The sequence below is a fragment of the Sus scrofa genome, chromosome 8 (genome assembly GCF_000003025.6).
Source record: "Sus scrofa isolate TJ Tabasco breed Duroc chromosome 8, Sscrofa11.1, whole genome shotgun sequence".
NCBI lineage: Eukaryota > Metazoa > Chordata > Mammalia > Artiodactyla > Suidae > Sus > Sus scrofa.
In genome coordinates, this window is record NC_010450.4 from 28,061,518 (window position 1) to 28,089,496 (window position 27,979).

General features: G+C 38.4%; 1 protein-coding gene across 1 annotated transcript in view; it reads left to right on the top strand.

Annotated features, from left to right (window-relative positions):
- The window catches only part of DTHD1 (death domain containing 1), a 76,394-nt gene extending 64,032 nt beyond the window's left edge, over nucleotides 1-12,362 (top strand). Inside the window, exons 9-10 of the mRNA XM_003128908.5 lie at nucleotides 5,355-5,412; nucleotides 10,326-12,362. Coding sequence (XP_003128956.5) covers nucleotides 5,355-5,412; nucleotides 10,326-10,684 — 417 coding nt within the window. The 3' untranslated portion in view covers nucleotides 10,685-12,362. The remainder of the gene's footprint in view (nucleotides 1-5,354; nucleotides 5,413-10,325) is intronic.

Below are 27,979 nucleotides of genomic sequence, written 5' to 3' on the forward strand. Positions count from 1 at the left end.
TCATTCATCAGTGTCTAATCATTTTCAATGTGCAGGTCTTTCACCTCCTTGGTCAAATTTATCCCTACATATTTTTATTCTTTTTGATGTAACTTAAAATAGGATTGTTTTTTTAAATTCTCTTTCTGATAGTTTGTTATCAGTGTATAGAAAACCCGCAATTTTTTTTTTTGTCTTTTGTCTTTTTAGGGCCACACCCATGGCATATGGAGATTCCCAGGCTAGGGGTCTCATCAGAGCTACAGCTGCTAGCCTATGCCACAGCCACAGCAATGTCAGATCTGAGCTGCGTCTGTGACCTATACCACAGCTCACAGCAACGCTGGATCCTTAACCCACTGAGTAAGGCCAGGGATTGAACCTGCAACCTCATGGTTCCTAGTTGGATTCATTTCCACTGGGCCTCAGTGGGAACTCCAAAACCTGCAAATTTCTGTACATTGATTTTGTACCTTGCAACTTCCATGAATTTTATTTATTACTTCTCATTGTTTTTTGGTGAAATCTTTAGGGTTTTCTATATATAGCATCATATCATTTGCAAATATGATTTGGATGTTTTTATTTCTTTTTCTTGCCCAATGCTGTGGCTAGAAATACAGCACTCTGTTGAATAAAAGTGGTAATAGTGAGCATACTTGTTGCATTCCTATTCTTAGAGGAAAAGCTTTCAGCTTTTTACCATTGAGTATGATGTTAGCTGTTAAGTTTGTCATACATGGCTCTTATTATGTTGTGCTCCCTGTCTACTCTTTTTATTGAGAGTGTTTTCTTATTATTATAAATGGATGTTGAATTTAATCAAATGCTTTTTCTGAATCTATTGAGATGATCATATAATTTCTATCCTTCATTTTGTTAATGTGGTGCTTCATATTAATTTGTGGATACTGAATCATCCCTGTGTTCCTGGAATAAATCCACTTGATCATGGTGTATGATACTTTTAATGCATTTTCTATTCAGTTTGCTTACATTTTGTTTAGGATTTTTGCATCTATGTTCATCAAGAAAATTGGCTTGGAATGTGTGTGTGTGTGTGTGTGAGATGTCCTTGTCTGGTTTTGGCATCAGGGTAGTACTAGCTTTGGTAGATGTTAATCTTTACATTTTTGTGGGTTTTCCAGTTTCTTCCTTGTGGTCAATTTCTAGTTTCATGCCACTGTGGTCAGAGAAGATGCTTGATAGTATTTCAGTATTCTTGAATTTCTCACGACTTGTTTTGTGCCCTAGCATAAGATCTATCATGGAGGCTGTTCTAAGTGCACTTGAAAAAGATGTGTATTCTGCTGATTTTGGATAAAATGTTCTGTGTATATCTATCAAGTTCATCTGGCCTAAGGAGTCATTTAAGTACAACACTTCCTTATTGAATTTATGACTGGATGATATATCCATTGCTATATGTAGGGTATTAAGTTACCCTACTATTATTATATTGCTTCAGTTTCTCAATTTTAAGTCCATTAATTTTTGCTTTATATACTTTGGTGCTTCTCTGTAGGGTGTATAACATTTATAAATGTTATATCTTCTTACTGGATTGATCCTGTTATCATTATGAATGCCTTTCTTTATCTTTTATTACTGTGTTTGTTTTAAAGTCTATTTTGTCTGATATGGCTATAGCTACTCCACTTGCTTTTCATTTCCATTTGCATGGGAATATCTTTCTCCACTCCTTGACTTTCAGTCTGTATTTTATCTTCTGAGATGAGTCTTTTGTAGGCAGCATATCAATGGGTTTTTAAAAAAAATTATCCATTCAGCCACTCTATATCTTTTGATTTAGTCTATTTACATTTAAAGTAAATATTGATACATATGTACTTATTGCAATTTTGTTCATTGTTTTCTGGCTATTTTTGTAGTTCTTTTTTGTTCTTTTCTTTTTCTCTTTCTTTCTTTCCTTGTGTTTTAATGTTTTTTAAAGTGTTATGTTTAAATGTCTTTCTCATTTTCTTCTGTGTATTCATTTTTTCTCCTGCGGTTATTGTGAGGCTCACATATAACATACAAAATAAGTAGAAGCCTGTTTTAAGTTGGTTGCAACTTAAATTTGAACACATTCCAAAGATTTACATTTTTACTTCTCCACCATTTTATACTTATTACATCTTTTTTATTATATGAACTCCTTAATTCTTGTAATTTTAGTTAATTTTATACTTTTGTTTTTACCCTTCATACTTGCTTTATAAGTAATTGATCACTATATTATATATTTAACTTTTCCACAGAGATTTTTCTATGTAACAAGTTGTTTTTCTCTTGCTGTTTTAGGATTCTCTCTTTATCCTTAACTTTTATGATTCTTTTTTTATGCTTAACTTAAACTTATCATTTTAGTTATAATGTGTCTTGGTGTGTGTCTCTTCGGGTTCATCTTATTTGTAATTCTCTGGACTTCCTGGACCTGGATATCTCTTTTCTTCCTCAGACCCAGCCACTGTCTCTTAAATAATTTTTCTGGCTCTTTCTCCCTCTTCTCTCTCTGGGACTCTCTATAATGTGAAAGTTATTCCATTTGATGTTTTCCCAAAGGTGTATTCACTTTTAAAATTCTTTTTTTTTCATTTTTCTGCTCTCTCTGTGTATTTTCAATTATTTTGTGTTCCAGATCACTGATTTGTTCTGCCTTATTCAGTCTGCTATCGAATACCTCTAGTATATTTTTTAATTCACTTATAACTTATGTTTGGGACATATATATATATATATATAGTCTCTATTGAAGTCCTTACTGTGTTCATCCATTTGTTTCTCAAGTTTGGGGAGCATTTTTATGGCCAGTATGCTGAAGTCTTTATCAGATAGTTTATTTCCATTTCATTCAATAATTTTTCTGATATTTTTTCTTGTGTTTTTCATTGGAACATATTCCTCTCTCTCCTCATTTTTCCTAAATCTATGGGTTTATTTCTATGTACAACTAGTTAAATTAGTTATCCCTCCCAGTCTTGAAGGTGTGGTCATTTTTAGGAGATGTCCTGTGGGACTCAGAAGCATGATCCCACCTGGCCACCAGATACAGCTGTCAAGGGATGTTCCTTCCTGTTGTGGCAGAGCCAAGCTGCTGCTACTGCTGCAGGGCCCTGGTTGGTAGAACTGGCCTCCCACAAGCTTCAAGGCCCGCCTGCTATTGCTGTGCATGCTGGTGGTAAGAGCTATCTGTCAGCTGGCTGTGAGGGCCAAAGAGCAAGCATGGATGGGGTTCTTAGTGGGATGCACCCACTGGCAGTAACATTTAGAGGGAAAATTCCAAAATGACATTTGCCAGTGTCAGCATTAGCCAAGTAGCCTGAGCTCACAAAAATGGCTCCTACCAGTGTCTCAGTCCCCCGGGAACATCACAACTGGTTGCTACCTCTCTGGAAGGTCCTTTAAGATTAGTAAGTCAGCCCTCTTTACCTATGGTCCATGTGCTTTTTAATCTGGTATTTTTGCACTGATTTTGCGTTGAGCAAGTCTTTGTGCAAACCCTTTAAGAGCTTTGCTGTTGTTGTTGTTCCTTGTGGTTCTAGTGTTTTCCTGGATGTATTCCCTGATGGTCTTATTTTGGGGGCTCATCTCTCCTGTGCAGAATCTAGAGTTTGACGTGCTGGATGTGGAGCTCAATTCCTTTACTCCTCAGGGAAAAGATCCATACTTTGTGATCCCTCCTGATTGTGGGTTGCTGTGGCTGGGTTTTGGTGAGGCCTTTACCAACCACTGTCTCTTCTACATGTCTCAATGCTGTCCCTTTAGCCTTTGTAGGGAAGCATTGCTCATTCAGTTTTAGGTGTCTTCCTGAGGAAATTATTCCATATGAGGCTGTAGATTTGTTGGGTCCATGGGAGGAGATGAGTTTAGGATCTTTCTTGCTCCTATGCCTTAATAAAGATTTTATATACTTTTTATATAATGTCTATGTCTACAAAATATTATATTCAGATTTAATAAACCTGTATCGAATGCCTTTTATGAACCACTGTTCTGTGCATTAACAGAGCATTTAAGTAATACTTGTATCATTGCTATGAATGGCTTTGAAAAAGTTTGTTTTCTTTTGAAATGATTATAGGTTTACAGGAAGTTGCTAAATATAGTACAGAGAGGTGCTATATTCTCACCCAGTTTTCCTCAGTGGTTACATCTTATGTAACTATAGCAAAATATCAAAGCCAGGAAGTTGACATTGATACAGTAACGGTATAGTATTATACCATTTTATCAGATGTGTAGATTTGTGTAACCGCTACGTTCAAGATACACAACTATTCTAGCATCACAAAGACCTCCTTTGTGCTACCTTTTTATGTCTTCCACCACCATCTTAACCCTTAGAAATCTCTTATCTGTTCTATTATATCTTCATATTTCTATAATTTCAACAATGTTATATAAATGGAATCATGGAATACATGACCTTTTGAGACTGGACTTTTTCACTCAGGACAATACTCTTAGTCCATGCAAGTTGTTACATGTATCAATGATTTATCATCTTTATTACTGTACAGAAATACAGGGATGTATTACTGTATACACCCCATCTTGTGGCTGTACCAGAGTTTGTTTAGCCATTTACATATTGCAGAAAGTTTCAGTTATTTCCTGTTTGGGGCTATCACAAATAAAATTGCTACGAACATTTGTGTACAGGTTTTTGTGATGTGTAATAAATCACATTTCAGGGCTGAGACTGAGGGGGTAAATAAGCTGTCCAGAGCACTCAGCAGGTTTATAAACCTAGATATTTTTACTTTTACCTCCTGTGCTGTTTTCATGTTCCCATATTAACTAAGAACAAACTGTTCTGCAGACAGTGTAGAAAAGTAATGATTTTATATTTGATTTCTTCTTGACAAAATTTTGGTTTCAGAATAATATCTGCTTAAAGGCCTGATTGTTTTTAGCATCATGTCTGCATATTGATTCACTCATTTACTCATAAAAACACATGTTGGAATACCCATTAGGTTCCAGCCTGGTGCTGAAGCAAAATGCCTAGCTCAAGAAGGCTTTTACTAAATACTATTTTTGTAGCATAGAAGTAGCTTGCTTTATGTTAGCTAGTATTAAATTTTTGAATTTTAGTTTTGAAAATATTTGTTCAGTGTTAATGTGACTACTATAATAATAAATGTGAATTCCTAAATTTAAATTTTCTGAAAGATTTGAGTTAATATACATTGCCTTATCTTAGAAAAGCAATGCTGAACATGTATGTATAAATACACAATCTAATTTTGTAATGCAGGAGATTCAGGACTTTTTTCATATAGAGGTGAGGTTTGGATGAATTTTTATGTGTAGTTTGTTCGCAGATTAATGATTTCTTCTGCTTATTCTGTGTCCCTTTCTCCCAAAAGCATGAAAATTTAATCAACCGTCCACAGAGTACCAAAAGAATTTCTACAGATCCTCTAGGTAAGGAATAATTTCTGTGTCCTCATTATGGTGGTGCTCTTTTCCTCTTATATTTTATATTTTATGTGACTCTTTTGATTAAAAAGAATAGAGAAATTTGCAAGTAAATAATTATTTTTTAATTATCTATTATCATAAGCCTAATAAATGAGTTTTCCTTCAGAAGTCATGGAGATATAAGCAAAAAACTGTTGAATGTAGATGCAATTAAAATTTTGTTAAAATTCTATGAGAAGTATGAACTCTATTAAGTATTATTTAACTGAGATAACTAATAATTCCTTTGTTTTCTAAATAGACTACTGTGGTTTGTTCTGAAATGTTGACAATTAGGTTTTAAATCTTAAAATAAATTTTAAATAGAGGTATATATTAGAGGTATGAAACCACAAAGGAAACATATTTGATTGTGGTTATGGGTAACCTAATTGCATAACAATGATACATATTTCAGGGTAAAATTTGACACTTTTATTCTATTTTAGCCTTTGAAACAATTCATTTTTGTGCTATTGATAGGTACTACTATAATAATTTTTTGGTTTTCAAAATACGTCAGTGAATGTGTTTTAACTACTGTGTCAGTCTCACCCCTGATGCCCTAATGGTATAATATTCCATTCAGGGGTTATCTTTATGGACTTGTACAGAGAATGTACAAACTTTACTGAATTAAGTTAGAAGTGAGTAGGATGGGAATAAACCTTTGCATTATATCCTCTCTCAGAGGCGATAAAGTTATTTTTCAAAGAGAGAGCAGGTGATAGAGAAAAAACAAAAGAAAAAATACCAAAGTCCCCCCCCAAAAAAAGAAAAAGAATCCACTAAAACAACAGGAGCAGTAGATGAAACCCCAGCAAGTTTAATAATGTTGTTAACTTTTGAAGAACTTGATGGTCAAATAAAAGTCATCCTGTTACCACTGTCAACAACCACCAGAGAGGACAAGGTGATGGTAGCCGACATGAGAGCAGCATAGAACTATGACCAGTTTTAAATGACAAGATAAGAAGTCAAGACAATGAAGGAGCCTAAAAGAGGTTTATTAATAAGGAATGAATAAGATCAGGTTAGACCCTGACAACTTCTATTAGTTGTGCATGAGATTAAAGTCCGTCTACACTGATAGCAGGGATGTGAGTTAGAACTCTGGTTCCTGTAGTACTCCAGAAAATAAAAAGGTAGGGTATGATTAAAACAGAGTCAGGCTGGAAAGTGGGGGAGATATCTGAGATATTTTTAGAGTTAGGACAAATAAAACTTGGTGGAGGTGATAAGAGATAAGAAATAGACTCTGAGGAGTTCCCACTGTGGCACAACAGGATTGGTGGCATCTCTGCAGTGCCAGGAAGCAAGTCAATCCCCCGCTTGACACAGTGGGTTAAAGGATCCTGCGTTGCTGTAGTGTAGGTCACAAACACTGTGGGACAGCCAAAATGAAAAAATACATATGCTTTGAGAAATTGGAATAATATTACCTGCGTTGGCATTCTCAGCTGAGAGGTCACATTCACTAAGAAAGTGGGGGAGAAAGGAAAAGACCAAAGTTGATTTTTTTTTTTTTTTTTTTTTTTTTTTGGCATTTCTTGGGCCGCTCCCGCGGCATATGGAGGTTCCCAGGCTAGGGGTCTAATCGGAGCTGTAGCCACCAGCCTACGCCAGAGACACAGCAACACAGGATCCGAGCTGCGTCTGCAACCTACACCACAGCTCACAGCAACGCCGGATCGTTAACCCACTGAGCAAGGGCAGGGACCGAACCCTCAACCTCATGGTTCCTAGTCGGATTCGTTAACCACTGCGCCACGACGGGAACTCCCCAAAAGTTGATTTTGATTTTAGAAATATGGGATTTGAACTGGTTGTGGTATAAACTGGTAAATATAATTAGGAGATAAATATTGCAAATGTTACATAGGCATAACTCGAAGATATTGAAAGTCTGGTTCCAACTCACCACAATAAAGTGAGTATCATTCAAAGTAGATCATATGAATTTTTGGGTTTTCAAGCTCACATAAAAGTTAGGTTTACACTATACTGTAGTCTGTTAAGTGCACAACAGTCTTAAATCTAAAATAACAATGTTCATGCCTTAATTAAAAAATCCTTTGTTGCTAAAAAATGCTAATCATCATCTGAACCTTCAGCAAGTCCTAATCTTTTTACAATAGTAACATCAACAATCACTGATCACGGATTACTCTAACAGAAATTAATGGAAGAGTTTGAATACCAGGAGAATTACCCAAATGTGACATAGAAACACAAAGTAAGCAAATGCTGTTGGAAAAATGGCGCCTGTAGACTTGCTATACACAGGGTTGCCAAAAGCTTGAATTCAATTTGTAAAAAATGAAGTATCTGAAAGACAGTAAAGCAAAGCATGAGAAAATTGGTTATGCCTGTACTAGGATGCAGGGAAACAGAACCAAAGATGAAGATATGGTAGATCTGGGATATTCCATATACAGGAGATGGCTAAGGCAATTGCTAAGGGGGAAGGGACAGAAGTAGAAGGGGCCTGAGAGGAGAAGCAGTCACTCAGCACTATCAGGAGGAAGAGAGTCAGCAAAGGGTAAAGATAGGGAGACGGAACACCAGGGCAGGCCGTGGAACCCCAGGGAAGGATTAAATGCTCCATGGAAGTCAGAGAAGATGCAGAATGAGAATGAGTTGTTGAAAGCAGTATTTAGGAGAACTCTAGAAAGATCAGAAAGTAAGGCTTTAATAGAGCTTTAAAAGAGGATATATAACTCATAAGGTAAGGGCTTAAGGAGTGAGGTGATGGTGATGGACTTAAGGCAACAAGTTTACATTAGGCGTGAAAAGACTTTTTGGTAGAAAGAAGGGAAGAGAGAGCCTGAGAGCTTGAAACAGCATCAGAAATGGGAGGCCTAAGAGGGCTTGTGGGAACCATGGAAAGAACCTGATGGAGGAGGTGGTTAAGGAACAGGTGTGAAGGGAAATTTTTTGATGAAAAAACATGTGGGAGATGGCACCTGGCAAATGTGGAGGAGTGTGATTTTGTAAAGACAGTGATTTTGAAGTGAAAACAAGGTTAGAAGAATTCAGGTCAAGTGGCTTTAGGTAATGTTAGGAGAAACAGGCATTGGTTGGGTGAGAATAAGAGTGAGACTGGGGTTTAAGGATGGCAGAAAAGTTTTGTGTCATTGCTGTGGAAAATTTGAAACCAAATTCAGGAATCGGATGTTTTAATGGATTTGTAAGCTACTAAAGGCTTAAATTGTGTACAAAGCATAGAGTTTGTTGACCACACTCAGTATAGTTTCATAACCCTGGGCATCCCAGTGGCTGACTGCAGTGTGAGTAAGGCAGGATTGGTGACTGACGAATTGAGAACACTGAAAGCTAAAGAGGACAGCAGGCTTTAAGGTGGATGCAAGACCATTATTGAATCACAAAGCTGATCTTTAGGGGAAGTATGGGTACAGAGACAGATGATGGAATGACTGGGAGCCTTAAAGAAGGACTTGCAGTACTGGTGATGAGGCAAGAAGCATATGAAGCAGGAGCAAAGGAATAGAAGCTGTGGAATTTTAGGAGGTACTGGTTAGCAGTAATATTGATAAGTTGAAGCCATGGAGATAGAATAGCGGTAGCTGATCATGAAACATAAGGATTGGTCATGAAAGTTGGTTTCTCATATGGGGTTACCACACAGGTCATTGATGTGGACAGGATTAGGAAAGCATGTGGTCAGCGGTGTGACTGATTGTCAGCAGGGTTGCTGATGCTTCTGCCTGGCAACGGCAAGAGAGAAATGATGTGGAAGGGGAGAGGAAGGCTTATGCGGGCAGCAGGGACATTAAAATGAATATATGGCAAGATGGAAGCAGAATGTTGGTTTGAAAGTGAAAACAGGAAAGATGACTCCATTTCCTGGGTAGCTTTCATAGAAAAGTGGCATGATGTAAATGCAGGTGCAGTTTATGTGAGGAGATAGTTGGAAAGAATGGGTAAAAGAAGGTGGACATAGAATTCTTTCCTCATACCAAACCAGGGAAACTGCTGCAGGGGTTTGCATGACAGAGAGAGAAAGTGACTCTGAAGCAGCTTAGTGTTGACATATGGAAGGAGGGAGATAGTAGGACTTGGGGGACCTCTTGAGAGTGATGGATCTGAGCTAGAGAATGAAATAAAATGACAAGCAAACAGCAGAAGATTGGAATCATGAGTTTGGTGGTAGACAGGAGTCATGGAGTAAGGGAAGGGGTATGCTGAACATACAGGGTATATTCAGAGATGGTAGAGTTTCTCAATAGTCCAGAACCAGGCAATACAGGTTCTCTGTAAAGGACCTTCCAGAGAACTGCTCTTTGGGAAGTGGATCTTGGTGCGTTTGTGTGCATATGTAGTTGGGGAGGTTGGGGTGTGAAGATGGAGCAGCTGCTAGTATAATTTATACATTATGTTAGTACGAATTAAGAGAAGTATTTTTTGAGCCTAAAAAAAAAAAACTCTTTTAACATAGTGCTACTCAAAGTCAGGCCTCAGTATCAGCATCATCTGGGAGCTTGTTAAAAATGCCAATTTTTGGGCCCCATTCTAGTCTTACTTAAGTAGACTCTCTGGGGCGGAGGTCTAAAGCCCATTTTTAACAAGCCTGCCCGGATCTCAGGAAAGTTAAAATTTGAGAAGCACTTCTAACCTTCTGCAATGGGTGGGTCCCTCAGAAGACCCCGGAAAGCCCAGGGACTCAGAGTCTCTCAACTGTCCATCTGGGTGGTCCCCAATTATTCTGCTGCTCAGAGGACATACCAGAGATTGAGTAGATTTCCCATGACCAGGTGGAGGGCTAGATGAGCACACACCCCTTCCCCCCGACCCCTGCCCCCACTCCCGCCCCCGCGAAAGGGTCCTGACAATGAGTGTTCCCCGTGTGCCGGCAGAAGCCCTGTGGAACAGCTTGCTCTACTGGCTGTCGGAGGAGCTCTCAGAAGAAAACGCGCTGTGTCTCTCTGCATCCCTCCCGCTGCGCCGCAGCACCGTTCAGCTCATCAAACTGAAGGCCCCCAATGACCTTGCAGAACAGACCTACGAACTTCTCTGCTTCTGGAAAAGATCACTCCCAAATTCCACCGACAAACTTCGCCTTCTAGCTCGCCATCTCCGCAAGATAGGCAGGAGTGACCTTTCAGGAGAGCTCAAATTCAAGTGGGAAAATAAAGTGTTCACTGAACCACCACGGTGGTCTGATGGGGCAGAGGAAAGCCCTGTGGCTCCTTCTGCCCTAGAAGAAGGGCTGTAGCTGGCTTGAGGATGGCTTCTGTCAACGTGTTACTAGCAGTGTCCAAGTAATGTCTGAAGTGAATCTATGTGATAGATGTGTTATTGAGACAAGTGAAGAGGCGGTAATCAGACAAAACCATTTGTGGGTTGGCTTCCTCTTTCACGGTTCAGTGATATACGTTCTGCAGGTGTGACCGTCCAGAGTTCAGCCAAACTTATTATCAGTTGTAACAGAGCTTGCCCTGTTTATATTTTAATAGATAGGTTGCTTTTTATTTTTTTTAATTAAAAAAAAATTTTTTTTAAGGGTCGTAGATGCAACATTTGGAAGTTCCCAGGCTAGGGGTCAAATCTGACCTACAGCTGTCAGCCTATGCCAGGTCCTAGTGGTGTCTGCCACCTACACCACAGCTCATGGCAATGCCATATCCTTAACCCACTGAGGGAGGCCAGGGATTGAATCCGCATCCTTATGGATACTAGTCTGGTTTGTTTCTGCTGAGACACAACAGGAAGTCCTAGGTTGCTTTTTAAATATAAAGGAAAGGTGTAATCTACAGAATTCCTTTTTTTTTATTCTTATCTAAATAAAAATGAACATGTCATCCAGTACTCCAAGAAACTAATTCATGTAATGTGCAAACCATGGAACCCACAAGTAACAATACAAATAAAGTGAGCTGCAGAAACCTGATGTGAATGAGAGCAAATCAGTTTAACAGCCAAGGTTGAAATCAATTAAAACTAGAATGACCCTTCATCCATGTATTGTCACAAACCTTTCTTGTAAAATATAGCCTAAAATAGGGCAAACCTCATTTTTTTTTATTATTATTGGTCAGATGAGACAGCAGAGAGACAAGGATGCATCAGTGAAAGAACTCAGGGCCTTTTGTACTGAGGAAAACAACCTGCTACCAAATCAGTTTGACAGAAACCTTATTACATAAGCCCTTATGGGTCATTATTTTTTTTTAAAACCTGCCTGTAAAAAACACAAAGCTACAAGGAAAAAAATACTAATTACATAAGACTCTCTATCACTGATAATCCTCGTTAATGTTAAGTGTTTATGTATTGAGACTTGGGAAAACCTAGAGCACTTTAGTTCCCCAACACAGCATGACACGAATGGGCCATTGCATTAGCACCACCAGTTCACTCGTGGGGGACCGACAGGCCTTGGCTTGCAAATATTAGCAATGATGAGTCTCGGTTATTGAAATACCTGAAGGGTAATGAAATTACATGAAACAATAAACACTTTATATGGTTCTCAAATTTAAAGAAAGGATTTCCTCCTATAAATTAACCAGAGACTTAGATATCTATGGTTATGTTAACAAAGAGAATTCCAATTTTCAAACACATTCCTATGAAAAAGACTCTGAGGAGCCTTTCTGTGTTTCCAGAAAGGTATCATATTTTTAACGTGTTTTGGGAATGAAGAAAATAGACTGAGGAGTTCCCGTCGTGGCTCAGTGGTTAACGAATCCGACTAGGAACCATGAGGTTGCGGGTTCGGTCCCTGCCCTTGCTCAGTGGGTTAACGATCCGGCGTTGCCGTGAGCTGTGGTGTAGGTTGCAGACGCGGCTCGGATCCCGCGTTGCTGTGGCACTGGCGTAGGCAGGTGGCTACGGCTCCGATTCGACCCCTAGCCTGGGAACCTCCATATGCCGCGGGAGCGGCCCAAAGAAATAGCAAAAAGACAAAAAAAAAAAAAAGAAAATAGACTGAAATGTTCATTTTTTTTCTGATTGCAAAATAACCAAAAAAAAAGTCAAGAAAATAAATTTGCCTCTTATTCCATGACTAGAGATTACTATTAGGAAAATATTTTCCTCCAGTTTTTATTTTTTCTTTTTTCTGCAAGGAACTGTTTCTACTTCTGGGTATTTAGATGCATGTAAACACACTCACCTATGTGTGCACACATGCACACACACACACACGCACACTAACACACATTATCTCTTCACATATATTGCCTAACTTACCTCCCCTCTTCTTGCTCATTCACACACAACTCCTCACACCTCTTCTCCCTGTCCTCATACCTCCACACTCAAACTCACTCATACCAACACACACTTCCCCTCCCACACACCTCTCACAAACAAAACTGCACCTTACCTGAGCAAACACAGACTCTTATCCACCTGTACATCCTCATATGTGTTCATACGCTGTCATACACATATCCCCATGGCACCCCCGCATCCAAACACACTGCTTCACATACAACTCCCTCCACCTAGAGCTCCCCCCCCATACAGTCTCAGAAATACTTGTACATTCTCACACATGCTTTCACAAACACATACACACCTTCCTCCCGCAGCTCAGGCATACTCTCATTAACATGCATACCCCACAGACACACACACAAACACACACACACACACACACACACACACACACACACCATCTCACATTACCTGTATACCTTCACATATACATACGCAGCCACAAACCTGTGCTTGCTTTCTCTTTCACACACATACACATACACAACTCATTCACATTCAGAATGTGTTCTGGTGGTATGGCCATAGACCTCATTCACATTCATACCTTCATGGGCACACACTCCTTGGCACACACTCTGACATAAGTTTTATTCCCCAGAATTAAAAAATGCATATATTATTGCAACAGTAAAACATAAAGCAAAAAAGGGGGTCATCTCTGCAGCACCTCATCTCCTTAGGCAATCAAAGGAATCCTGGGTCTCATATGTGGTGCACCTGCCACATCTGCGTCCCACCCTTGTACATCCTGCTCTTTGACTGGTGGGCTGGCCAGTCGGGGTTACGTCAGTTATGCTCTGGCTTCTTTGTGGGCTTGTGTGATGGGGAGCCCCAGCAGGCACTGAGAGGAGGAGGAGAGTGAGTTAGATGTTCCCCTTTCATCCTCCCTTGAATTCTCAGTGACTCAACCCTGTGCCTCCCCCAGGGGCCACCTCCCCTCTCCTCTCTGGGCAGTTCTCTCCTGGGTGTAGAAACCACTCCTGCCTGTGTCATGTCCGTTCTGGGGTAGTGACAGCTCTACTGCTGCACTGTCCCTTGTGATCCCCCACACCTGCCCACTCTTTTAAGGCAAAGCCTCCTCTAACTATCCTAATTTGACTACATCACGTGCTTCCCACTGAGACCCTGAAAGATACTTCTCATAGCAACTTAAATATTTTTTTCGAGAATGGGGGTCCTATATACACAGTTTTTAATATCATTGACTATTATTCAATTATAAGCATTTTCCAACATTTAATTTTTTAATGGTTGTATAATATTCCATTTCATAACTGTAGCATAATTAATTTTAGTATTACCTACCTTTTACCTAAAGAGAGGTCATCTTTAGTATTACCTATCTTTAGTATTACCAGGTTCTTATGCTTAGCCCTTTACATGTATGCACTTCTTTAATTTTTCTGATGTCCTATGAGGTAGATACACTGCCCTGTTTTACAGGAGAGGAAACTGGAGATTAGAAAGGTTGTTTAAGGCCTTGTTTAAGGTCACAATGAGTGATCCAAAATTCAAAGGTAGGTTGATGGCTTAGGTTCCACCGTATCATGTTGCCACCGAGCAAAGGAGAAGAAGGTGGGGGGTGGATTGACACATCTATTTTCTCCTAAACTTTCTCTATTCCTATTTCTCATTTTGCAAAACAATATTTGTAATTCATATCAGTGGTACAAATAGATGTCAGTTTTGAAGATTGGGGGGTAGGGGCTGGGGAAGGGGTTGGGAGGGGACTGTGATCACTGATGATTTTCCCAGCTCAATCCATTACATGCCTTCCTAGACTTGTTTAAGAGGTGGACAGATTAGGATAACATTGTGAATTGACTGAACACAAACTGGTGATGCATAAATATTGGGGTATTTGCAGTATATGTCAGTAATTACCAATAATTAGAGCTACATTACCGCAACTCGGCTGCTCAGGCACATCGGATCCCTTCAAAATAGTGGCTGCAAAACAGGACCATTTATCATGTAAGCCATGGACATCATTACTGAGGTGCCTGTTTTATACCACAGAGGGGTAAGAACGCTTCTACCATTTAGAGCTGATTTACCTATTTCAATTAACATAAATTTCATCAATGACAACCCATTACAACCATCATTTTGCTAATGGTTAAGAACCAAATTCTACAAATTAAAAAATTTTAATACTTATTATTGTAATTAACAAAACCTACGATGTTATAGCACAGTTATCTTGATCAAATGCTTACCATATCTGGGGTATCAATTCATGACTAGAGAAATTGATTAGTCCTTAAAAATGTAGCTTAAATGAATATTACATTGTATATTCTGATATATTTTAAAGTGAAATAGAAACATCTTGGTAAATGTTAGGTAGGCTTTGAGGACATCATAATACATTTTTTCAAAATAACTAAATTTTCTGAGCAAAGTTCTATTTTCTTAACCCAGTGTTTCTCAATAGGGATGTTACTGGCATTCTGAATGGAATTATTTTTTTTAAGTGACCTGAACTTGCTCATGCATAATAAGCCATTCAGCATCCCTGAGCTCTGGCCACCAAATACACAGAGCTCCCCCTCCCCCTGGAAAGTGTGAGCAACAAACTTCATTCCACGTAATTCCAGGCCTGGGCGAGGGAGGTTGGGTGAGTAGAAGTACTCAGGGTGAGTAGAAGTAAGAACAGGGTGCCACAGACCTTGAGGGAGGGTGTTGAGAACTACTGTCTTAATCAACATTAATCTTGAAGCAGGTCATAAAAACAAAGGGGCAGAATAAGTTAAGAGAACTTAAGAAATGTATAAGCAAAAGTGGGCCCACCTTAACCTCTCCAACTGATATCAGTATTTGCAAGCAATGTCAATGGCTCTCTGATGACGTGCCCAGAAATAACCCCAATGAGTGTTCCCTCTGAGTTATAATCCAGAGCTGTGCTACAGAATGAGAAGTCTGCCTAAGGCACATGGTCAGGCTGCCTGAATTTAGAAGAGCAGTAGTTCAGAAGAAGGGAAATGTGGAGTGAGGTCAAAATGCTGGCTGACGCAGGTCTCGGGTTTCCCCTGTAACTTAGCCAAGCATGGCTTCTGGGACCTAACCTCATCAGAATGCCCCCATGCTATGTTGAGGCATTTTGACAGATGTCACATCCTTTTTCTTTAGCTCACCCTGTCTCTCTAATGTCCTGCACTGGTGCCTTCAATTTTCTCCACTATGCATTTATTACTTAACATACTAACTTATATTTCAATTAACTATTATTTATTTTTGTAAACTCCCCCATACTGCATGTTATGCAAGGGTCAGGGAGCTTGTCTCTTTTGTTCCTTGATGTCATCCTATTATTTAGAACTCTGTCTGGCACTCATTGAATGCTTCTCTGCATTGTTATCCTTACTTGACAATGAGAAAACTGCAGCTCAGAGTCTCAGAGCCCAGCCAGTGGCAGAGGCTGGATCAGAGCCCAGATGATTCTGTCTTCAAAGTCCTTTTTCTTCTGCTTTCAACATTCTGCCCCTGGCTCCCCTGCCCCTCTCCCCTCCATCATCCTCTCTCTCCTATAAATTCAGGTAATGTTCTTCCAGTTCCCTGAATAACCAAGACTGGGTTAATTGTTCTTGTAGTCCTTTTCCTAAGTCTAGTGATAACATTTCTGTACCTTGTTGCAATTGCCTATTTATCCATGTTTTTCTCCAATCAGTCTAAGTTTCTTGAGGGTAGAGACTGAGTTTTGTTCATCACTGAATTTTAAGTACTCTGTACTGGTTCCAGCACATAATAGATGTTCAATAAGTCTTTGTTGATTAATGCATGAGTAACATCTACCCACTGATATGCTAGGACTCTCTTTTCTTGGTCCATCTTCTTTCTGGAAGCAACACTGTGGGGGCCGATATTGTATATGGAAAGGTAAATAGTTTTGACTATAAACATCTGCTCTGTCATTCATGAGGCTGGAATAACAGACATATATGAAATGGCTGAAAAGTTAATAGGATTTGATATTTCCCCCCCAAACTCACTACAACTGTAAAGTGTACCCTTCTTTGAGTGACTGATGCTTTCTTACACAGTAAGAAGTTTTGTTCCCCCAAATCACAGACTATCAGAAACTTTGCTGTTTGAATTTGCAACAGTACGAATGAAATGACCTTCTCTTGCCTGGAGTATATAAGTCACTTTGACACAGAAAAACATTCTCAATTGATAACCTGGGTATAGAGTGAAAGACAAAGGGTTTCTGAATAAAGCACTGCACATATGTCTGAACATTAGTGTTTCCAAGGAAACAGGCCTCTTGGTTGTTTGCAGTGCAGATGTGACGTTAATCCCTTCACACAGCTCTGCTTTGCCTTGAGCCCATCAAAACATTCAGTTCCAGCCTACACTTAGGACCTAAAATAACTGCCTTTGCCTTTATGTAGGGAGACTCCACTGTTTCTTTGGCATGCAATCTCCCTCATTGCAATGAATCAACCAACCCAATTTTATTGAACTTTAAGTGTGTGCCTGGTGATCCTAGGCTGTTTGGGCCCTGACAGCCATACTTCTGTGTTCTAACCCAATAGTTCTCAAATTGGCAGTATGTTAGAATCAGCAGTGCTGCCTAGACCCATCCTGAGAAATTATGATTGAGTAATCTTGGCTCAGTCCTGGGAATCAGAAATTTAAAGCCCTCCAGGTGATTTTGCAGCCAAGGCTAAGAATCATCCTTTTGGCTAAATGGACCTAGAAAATTCTGGAAGGGTGTTAAAATTCAGTTTTACAGGAGCATAGCTCAGCCCTCTAAGTAGAAATCTTGGCTACAGACCTGAGGACTCTGTATTCTTAGAGAATATATCAAGTGATGCTTATATACATGGAAGTTGAAGCACATTGCTTTTTATATTTACTTCCTTCCTAAAGCACTCTCTCAATTATGATTTTTATTTTTCACAGTTAGCACGGACCCAAGAGTAACACAGGAGGGAAAGCGAAGGAAATAGAACAGGCTCTGTGCTGTGCTAAATATTAAAGTTTTTTGTTTTTCTTTTAAATATTAGTTTACAGCCTTCTTTTGAGGCAATTTATTTGCGCACAAGGCCAGGCAGGGTGGGATCAAGAACCGAGGTGGGTAGCTAACTAGGATAGCTGTGAAGGAGGAACATGGCCCAGAGGAACCCAAATACGGAGTTTTCATAATGTACCTTGGTGAGAATAGTCATGCCCAAATCACAGAGAGGTGAGAATAGTCATGCCCAAATCACAGAGAGGTGAGAATAGTCATGCCCAAATCACAGAGACAAACTGACTTCCCTGGAAGCTGGTTACTATACACTTTTAAATTTGGTCCCATTAATGACTACACACCTGATCATAGATTGTGAATTCATATTTTTTATTTTCTCTCTAATTTTAAAGAGAAAAATTATATTTCATTGTATTGTGTGCTAAAAATTTTAAAACATACTTATTTTATTATTTTTAGACTTCATTTTTGTCATTTTTATATATTCTGGGGGATTCAAAAATTCAAAATGTTTCAGGCCTTGCTTCGCCTAAAAGATCGTGTCTGCCCAGACAAGTTGAAACTTAAAAAACAGTTACTGCAAATGCCTAGATACCACCACAAGAGGGCCTCTGTGCCTTAGATAAAATTAAGGAAACCTTCAAGACTTAAGAGAGAAATCCCTGTATGTTGTCGAAGAATTATTTTGCTTGATACTTAAAAAAAAAAGTTTTATGTTATTTTAGGGAAGAGGGCATAACCTCACTTGCGTTCAATATATTGTTAATGTAATAATACATCATTTTTGTGGCTAAATTCTGCTCAAATATTCTGATATGTCCAATTTTCATTTGTTATAAAGAAACAAAGTGTATGGAAACTCCTGCATTTATAAAGGCCTTTATGTTACATTGTATCTTTTGTTTCTTCAGTCAAAGCAATATAAATAACAGCGTAGTCTATTACTTATTACAGGAAATGATGTGTGTAACTTCTTTGAAATTATCTGGAAATACAGATTAAAAATATAAACTATTGAAGGTACTATGGAATAAATGTAGTTTTGACTCCTTTACTTTCCAAGAAATGCTACTAACTTATTTGATTTCTAAATACCTTCCAGCTTTTGAAACTTTCTGGAGTGCTGCTATGCCTTATCAGTTAAAAAAATATAATTTATCTATATTCAAAATGGATTTCTGAATTAAGATTATTATTTAAATAATAAAGTGATGTTTTTCAGAACATTTTTAGTTGTGATTTTAAAATAATGTATTTATGAGATTAAATTCTAAGAAAAAATGAATATTACCCTTTCCATGAAGCATCACAAAACACACAAGCCAACGACAGTATGGTGGCAATAGAACAGCTCTTGAACACAAAGCAGAAATAAGCAAAACTGAAAATAGCCACTATAAATATGACAAGTAAAATGTGATTGATTATATTAAAATATTTGCCACTTCTCTTTGTGGGAAGACAATACATTCCTGCCCTGTTGATTTAGAGTGCCCAATGAAATATGAGTATCACATTTGAGCAGAAGCTACATGAGGGACCATGGAAGAGATTCACAACTTACTTGTGATACACAGCATAAAAAGTACATGTGAAAAATGGATTTCATGGCAACTCCCTATTATCCTGATTGATGTAATTAATTTACAAGCATAAGGAAGATGACACAATGATTGGTTATCAGTGCTATCAGACTTCACTAAATGGACTTTCTAAACAAGGTAAAGAGAAGAAAATGATGAGAAGAGCAGCAAAATGCAAAGATTGGAATCACTGGTGTTAGCAGCAGACTGCTACAGGAAATGGGGGAAAGTCAAAGTCAGTTGTTTTAGGAATGATAAGCCCAAGTGCTATGCCACTGAATAAAGATTAGTAATAGATACCAATTTACTGAATGCTGACTATGTGCCAAGAATTTTTATGTATAATTTTACTTTATTCTCATAAGTATCCTTCAGTTAGATGTTTTATTTTTCCTTCCTAGATGATGAAACAGGTTTTGAAATATTAATTCATTTACACAGGCCATTCTGCATTTGTTCACTTTTTCACGCATTCACCATTCAATCAATAAGTATTTGTTAAGAACCAGGTGGTGACGTTATTAGGTTTTTAAATCCCTCCCTATCTAATTTCTAAGTCTATGCTCTCTCATTCCATAAAACTCTGTGGTCAGCAGAATTCTAAGATCACCCTCAAGATTTCCCACTGTGTTGGCATACACACTCTGAATAATTCCCTGGATTACGTCTATTATGGATTTAACACCAGGATTAGGTTATGCTACCTGGCACAGTGGACTTTAAAATAAGCCAGTCATTTGATTGGCCCTGACCTAATCACATGAGCTGGTCTCAGGAGTCAGAGAAAATTGAAGCTTGAAATTGAAGTTAAAGAAGCTTCCCAATTCTTGACATAAAGGGACCCACATGGCAAAGATCAAAGTGTAGCTTCTAGGAGAAAGAAGCAGTGCCTGAGGATAGCTAGCAAGACAATGGCGGTATCAGTCCTACAACCCAAACAAGTTCTATCAACAACCTGCTGGAGTATATTGTTTCTTAGTCAGACTTCCAGCTGGCCAACATCTTGAATTCAACCTTCTGAGACTGAGCTTGAGTGAAAGACAAGCCAGACTCCTAACCCGTGGAAATCATAAGCATGTAAATATGTATTTTTCAAGTCATTAAGTATCTGATAATTCGCTACACAGCAAGAGAAAACTATTGCACTCTCCATTAGGCTGGTACCTTTGAATCATTAATAAAAGCAGAATTATTTGCTTGAGAAAATAGCAAAGTATGATGATAGAGTCTAGGAATATGGGCAATAAAAACCAAAGCCCCCCCCCCAAAAAAAAAGACAAGAAAAGAAAAAGCAACAAAAATGATTACAATAGGCGATTTCTAACCTTCCTCCTCAGTCCAGAGTTTATGATTTAATTTTCTGTGATTTCATGACCTCTCAAGTCCCTTCTCTTCAAATTCTATGAATTTCATTAATTTTGCTAGATACACTGAGTTATTTTTTGATTCTAGGTGAAGTTTTACAACAGTAGAGGTCCACTGGTAATATATAGCTTTGAACGTGAAATATTTTTCAGGGCTGTGAGTCATTTAATTTAGACATTTCTATCTTTAAAACTTTGTTATTACTACACAAGTCTCTGCAGCAATTGGACTAGAATTCTTCATTATTTCCTTTATGTGATACTTAGGAGTCTATGCAAAAGCTTTTCCTCTGAGCATAGTATGAACAAATATAACAGCACTTTCATTACCATAGGCTTTCACTTCAATGTATATAATTTCTATGATAACCTTGACCTCTCCTCACTTATGTTTTTCATATCTTCTTATTTATGTAGCATAGGTTAATAGTCTTTAACTATTTGAGATATTTTTGTACAAATCTCTGGAATTTTTACGTGAGATTCTATTTATTTATTTATTTATTTATTTATTTATTTATTACTTTTTAGGGCTGCACTTGTGGCATATGGAGGTTCCCAGGCTAGGGATCTAATCAGAGCTACAGCTGCCAGCCTACCTCACAGCTATAGCAGTGCAGGATCTGAGCCACGTCTGCAACCCATACCACAGCTCATAGCAACATGGGATCCTTAACCCACTTAGCGAGGCCAGGGATCGAACCCTCATCCTCATGGTTCCTAGTCAGGTTCGTTAACCACTGAGCCACAAAGGGAACTCCAAGATCCTTTTCTATTTAACCTTACCATTCTTCTGTAGCTAAAGCTTTATGAATAGTTTTAATTTTCCCTTTTCATAATATGGAATGAAATATCATCTAACTAAAATACATGGAAAATAAATGATCTTTATTTTAAGAGAATTCCTTCCCTATTTCAAGATAGTTGTGAAATATTACTCAAAATACAAAAACAAGGCACAAAAGCAGCAAACTGGTCCTCCAGTCTACAGCTTTATAAAAGGAAGTCCTCCATGAGTAAGTATTCTAAGATTCCTGAGTTAATGGATCTTCTTTGTATCTTCCTTGAAATGTCCCTCCTTATTCATTAGTATTTACTATCAGGTTGCCTTTCATCCAGGTTCAATTTCCTTTTCTTTCATTTTTAACTCATTACATTGAATTATATGTTTTCGTTCAGGAAAACAACTCCCCTCTTCTTTGTTCTTCTTCTGTATTTGGAAATGTAATTACCATTGGATTCAGTAACATTGTTTCAATTAATGTCTCAAATTGTCTTCCTAGAAGAGAATTGTTCATGTCTGTTTGGGGCCAGAAGTTTTGAATAACATGAAAAGAAACTTAACTGCCACTTCTACTCATTGAATAGAATACTGTAGTCAGCTCTAAAGGAGCTATTTACCCCATTTATAAAATCTTGAAGAGGAACAACTCTGCCTTTTGGAGAAGAGTCTGGGTTAGAGTTTATGAAAATTGTATACTGTGGGCTGTGAAGCTATTGCCTTATGACATATGTGAAAGCACCCGTATTAGATTATAGGTCAGATGTCCTGAATCTCTAGGTCAGGTTCTGAAACTAACTCACTGTTGACTTTTGGCAAGTCCTTTAATATCTTTGTCTCAATTTTTTTCCAGTTGAAGTTGAAAAGGATTGGATGTATTTGAGACAGCACATATACTGCTTGAGGATTGTTATTTTCCCATCCCGTGTATCCATAACACAGAGTTGATCATGACACCATTCATTCATTCAGGCAAATTCAACCAAAATCCTCATTTTTTTTCTTTTTCTTTTTTTTCTTTTTAGGGCCACACCTGCAGCATATGGAAATTCCCAGGCGAGGGGTTGAACTGGAGCTACAGCTGCTGGCCTATACCACAACCATAGCAAGGCCAGATCCAAGCCGCATCTGTGACCTATACCACAGCTCATGGCAATGACGGATCCTTAACCCACTGAGAGAGGCTAGGGATTGAACCTACATTCTCATGGATACTAGTTGGGTTCGTTACCACTGAGCCACAATGGGAATGCCTCCAAATCCTCAAGTTTTCAACAGACTTACTAACATTGAGTTATCATTGAATGTGAAACAATATACCACTCCTGGAATAGATGGTCCCCAAATTCTCTTCTATTTTTCTAGTGTTCTGTTTCTTGTTACACCTTCCAGTACAAAGAATTTTACATGACCTCAAAGAGGGCTCCATTTTGCTTCAGTTCTTGACTCCAGGCCTTGTTTGCTCACCCTTTCCTTAAAGCAGGGGCACACGTTGTTCCCGAGTAGAATGGACTGCTAGGACAGTGGTCCTCAAGCATTAGTGTGTTAGCATCATTTCAAACTCAGATTGTTGGGCCCCACTGCCAGTTAATAATCCAGTACCTCTGGCGTAGGACCTATGAATCTGCATTGCTAACAAGTGTCCAGGTAATTGTGATGCTGTCGGTCTGAGGATCACATTTTGAGAAACACTGCTCTCTAGAATTACATTTCTTAACCTAGAGTTCATAGATCTTAAAGGTATCTATGGTTAGGACTCAAAGAGTTAATGAAAAAAAAAAAAGATGGGTTAAAATTACATTTGGGGGAGTTCCCGTTGTGGCTCAGTGGAAACGAATCTGGCCAGGTTTGATCCCTGGCCTCACTCAGTGGGCTAAGTATCTGGTGTAGGTTGCAGACACGGCTTGGATCTGGCATTACTGTGGCTGTGACATATGCTGGCAGCTACAGCTCCAATTCAACCCCTAGACTGGGAACCTCCATATGCCGCGGGGGCAGCCCTAAAAAGACAAAAAAAAAAATTATTTGTATTTTTGCTCACCAACACTGAACACAGGAAATAAACCACAGAAATAGTAGTACCGACTTTGTCACAATAACAATCAGAGATGTTTTCTTCACCTTACAATTATTTCAGATTGTTTCAGATTTTGGCTTCTTTAAATATGGTTTATATACATCACTATCTTGAAAAACATTTTGATGCTTGTATTTCTCCTTTTTTTTTTTTTTTTTTTTTTTGTCTTTTTGCCTTTTCTAGAGCCACTCCCATGGCGAATGGAGGTTCCCAGGTTAGGGATTTAATTGGAGCTGTAGCCACCGGCCTACGCCAGAGCCACAGCAATGTGGGATCCAAGCCGCATCTGTGACCTACACCACAGCTCACGGCAACGCCGGATCCTTAACCCACTGAGTGAGGCCAGGGATCAAACCCACAACCTCGTGGTTCCTAGATGGATTCCTTAACCACTGAGCCACGACGAGAACTCCTAATTTCTCCTTTTTAATTTTACATAGTTTATTTTAAATTTAGAAAACATCAGTTTGAATGTGTGACTAGAAGACATAGCCTTCCTCTCTCTGCCTGAGGGTTCATGGCAAGACACATGAACTCTCTACCTAAAGGGTGGGTATAAATAAAGACTTTAAATCAAGTCATATTTCACCTACAGGATCATTCTGGTGGTACCAACACTGTTCAAGGATCTGGTCAGAACAGAAGATACTGGGCGACATCCATCTCTAATCATCTTGGCCACTGAGGAGGTCAACGTCAGGCTACGTGGCTGGATAAATGAAACTATACACTACATTTTACCTTTCCCACACTATTTTCACTATTGTAGATGCACTACAGTAGTGAGAGGGCACTGTTTCTCTCAGCTTAACTATCACTTGAGGCAACAGTACTCAAAATGCAGTGGTAGTGGTGGGGGTCCCTGAAACTCTTCGAGGAGATATGAGAAGAGGAGGTAAACATTTTTAGCCAAATTTATTTTCCCTTCTAATTCTTATTGTTTTATCAATATGCAGTGGACTTTTCCAGAGGCTACATAATTTCAAAAATTTAAAAACTGCCACTCCTCTCCATTGTTTGTTTTGGAAAATACAGTTATTTTTAGTGAAAATATGTAACGTGTTAATGTACAGTAGGTTTATAATTGTTACTTTAAAATGAATTCATCAGTAAACATTTCAGAAATCTCATCTTAATTTATAATATGGTAAATATAGCAAGATAATCAACACTTAAAAAAAACCATTTTGAGTTCTTCCATTTTTAAAAGTGGAAAGGGGTCTTGAACCAAAAGTCTTTTCTTAAAGAATTTATATCCCAAAGAATATGATTATTAAAATAGCAAAATGTTTGTCAGTGGCTATGTAGTTTTACCAGGTCTTAAACCAAGCACATAAGGCTTTTCCTTAGGAATATAAGGAAAGGCTATCAAAGGATATCAAAGGATATCTACTTTGATAGGATCTGTGAAAGAGAGAATAGATCACATAAGGAACATGAGTCATTTAAAGACATTTTAAAAAAAGGTTCAATAGCTTTAGGGAATGACAAGGTTAAATAGAAGCAGGGTTGGAACAAAGAGAATGAGTTTGTGGCCACACCTGTGGCATGTAATAGCATGCCAGGATGCTTTCTTTCCCTTCACGTCTCCTTTACCCGCTTGCCATTTTTCTTACCAAGAGAAATAGACAAAGTATAAATATTCCAGAGAGGAAATACATTGAGTTACGATTCTCACTAAAATATGAACAACTGGTATTAGATCTTTGAGGTTGTGGAAATCCACACCTGAGTCGGGGAATGTAGATGTGCGAAGCCCCCCTGGTGGCAATGAATACAGGATTGTGAGCTAGACTGGACTTTGTTCAGATGCTAACCAGGCAAAAGAGGCCCTGGCTACGCTCTTCACACATTTATATTGCATTAAGTATTATAAGTAATCTAGAGATGATTTGAGGTCTATGGGAGGATGTGTGTAAGTTATATGCAAATACTACACTACTTCATATAAAGGCATTAGTGAACTTTGGTATCCGTGGGGTCCTGGAAGCAATCATCCCTCAGGAATATTGAGATGACTATATGCTACAACGTGTGTGAAGCCAGCCTGTGTACAAGGACAACTCACTGACAACAGTGAGTTTGAGAGAATCATTGAAAATTAGTATAAAAGCTCTAAAGCCCTCCCTTTATAGGAGAGGATGCTCTAAATATCACCCTCCCTGTAACTTATGTGAGCTCACAATTCGCTCTATTACCTAAACTGCTTTGAATTAAATTTGTGTTTCTTCATTCAAAGACTCTTCCAATCAGCTTTTTATTAAATGCTCACAGAAAGGTTGGGAAGAGGTGAGAACAGAGAGAAAGTTTCATGGTCCAGGTCTGGAGAAGGGACAGGGCCACCACTAGGGGAAAGGCAAAAAGTCCACCCGGATGCTTCTTCACCTGGGAGTGGGGAGAGGGGGAGCCTTGAGCTACTGCGGGATGGGCAGCAAATCCTGCCACAGCCAGGCCACAGGCCAAGAATCCCTGTGGCTTGGAAAAAGGAAAAGGAAAAGACTCTACATCTTAGTAGGGGCAGAAATATCTTGGGCCCAGTCCATAAGAAATCTCTTGCAACAGAGGGAGGGGAAGGATCACTGAGAGACTTAAGATGAAATGCGATAGAGCCTATCTAAGACTGAGCCTGGATCAAGGCGACTGTTGGCCCTCCTTCCCTCTAGTGGACTAGCCACCACTTTGAAACAAGCAGCCATCTTCTGCTGGGAGATGGACTAGTCTTAGAGAGGAAGCCTCTCTCAACCACAGGTGCACAGGGAAGACCTAAAGCTGAGAGTAGAACAGTAAAACTGTAATCCAGCCCTTACCACAGGCACAAGGTAATTCTGCAAGAAACTGAAACTAGCAATGTGCTGAAAGTGCATCACTGTGATAAGCAAATCTCCCCTTTCCCACGCACTAAGAAGAGGAATGCCTACTTCCAGATGTAACTACTGCTAACTTCAGTCTCTTCTGTCTTTACACAGTTAAACTTTTAATAAAAACTACAAAACACACTATGAAATAAGCAAAAAAGCCACATACCATCAATGGACAAAGTAATAAATAGAATCATAGTTACATATAACCCAGATGTTAGAACTGTCAGACAGTAATTTTAAATAACCATGGTTAATATGTTAAAGGCTCTTGTGGAAAAGTAGAACAGTATAGATAAATGGATGCAGAATTTTAACAGAGATGTGAAAATATAGGAAAAAATCAAGTGTAAATGCTAGCAATAAAATTAGAATAATAGATATAAGAATGCTTTCAGTGGGTTCATCAGTGGACCCGACACAGCTGAGGAAAGAATCAGTGAACTTGAATGTAGATAAACAGAAATTGCCTGGATGAAAAGAGTAAAAAATGAATTCAAAAAATACAAACAGCCCACCAAAAATATGAACTGAATCCTACTAAGTCAGATGAGCTTGAAGTAAAAAATAAAATAGTTGATATTAATAGAGATAAGCCATATTGAGAGTATGTAACCTTGATGTGTTGTGATGAGAATGGTCCCTTTACCTCTGTGGCCTTCCTCACTTCTATAACCCCAGTCTTATAAGAGAAACAAACAAATCCAAGCTACCCAAGTTGAGTGACACGCTATAAAATATCTGACCCCTATCCCCATTAAACATCAGTGTTATCAAAACAATGGACATCTAAGAAACTGTCAAAGCTGAAAGGAACCTAGGGGGACTATGATGACTAAATGTCATGTGGTAACCTGCATGTATCTTGAAGCATAAAACAGAAATTAAGTTAAAACTAAGGAATTCCAAATATACTATGGCCTTTAGTTAATACTGATATATCAGTATTAGCTCATTAACTGTAACAAATACATCTTACTAATGTAAGATGTCAAAAATAGACGAAACTGGGTGTGGGGTATATGGGAACTCTTTTTATTATATTCATAATTTTCTTATAAATCTAAAGCTACCCCAAAATAAAATGTTTAAAAACAAACTAATTTTTTAAAAAAATACTTATTTTTATTATTATTATAGTTGATTTATAATGTTTCGTCAAGTTCTGCTGTACAACAAAGTGACCCAGTCATACATATTTCCCTGTGCTGTTTTTGAATGTCATTTAAATAATTATACAAGCAATATTCATAAATAATAAAACAATTGTGAAGGTAGTATGGGAACAGGTTTGGCAAACACTGTATTAAAACAGTTGATTGATTACACTATGCCATGCTATTTGCCAATTTACTTTAAAAATATGAATTTCTAAGTCCTGAGTCTATATTTTTACTCAGTTCCTTAATGGTGTTTTGTGGTTTCATAGCTGAACAGTATAACTTCCTTTCTCATTGGAAGCTTCATTAGGGCTGAACGTATGTCTTTATTCAATATCCTCAAGGTCCTATATGACAATGTTCTAAATGGAAATGAAACATTTATTCATAAGATCAATTTGTATGAAAATGAATGCTTCTTCATGCTTTTCTTTAACTTCACATCACTAATTTTCCCCAAGTGTAGAGAAACCCAGATTAGT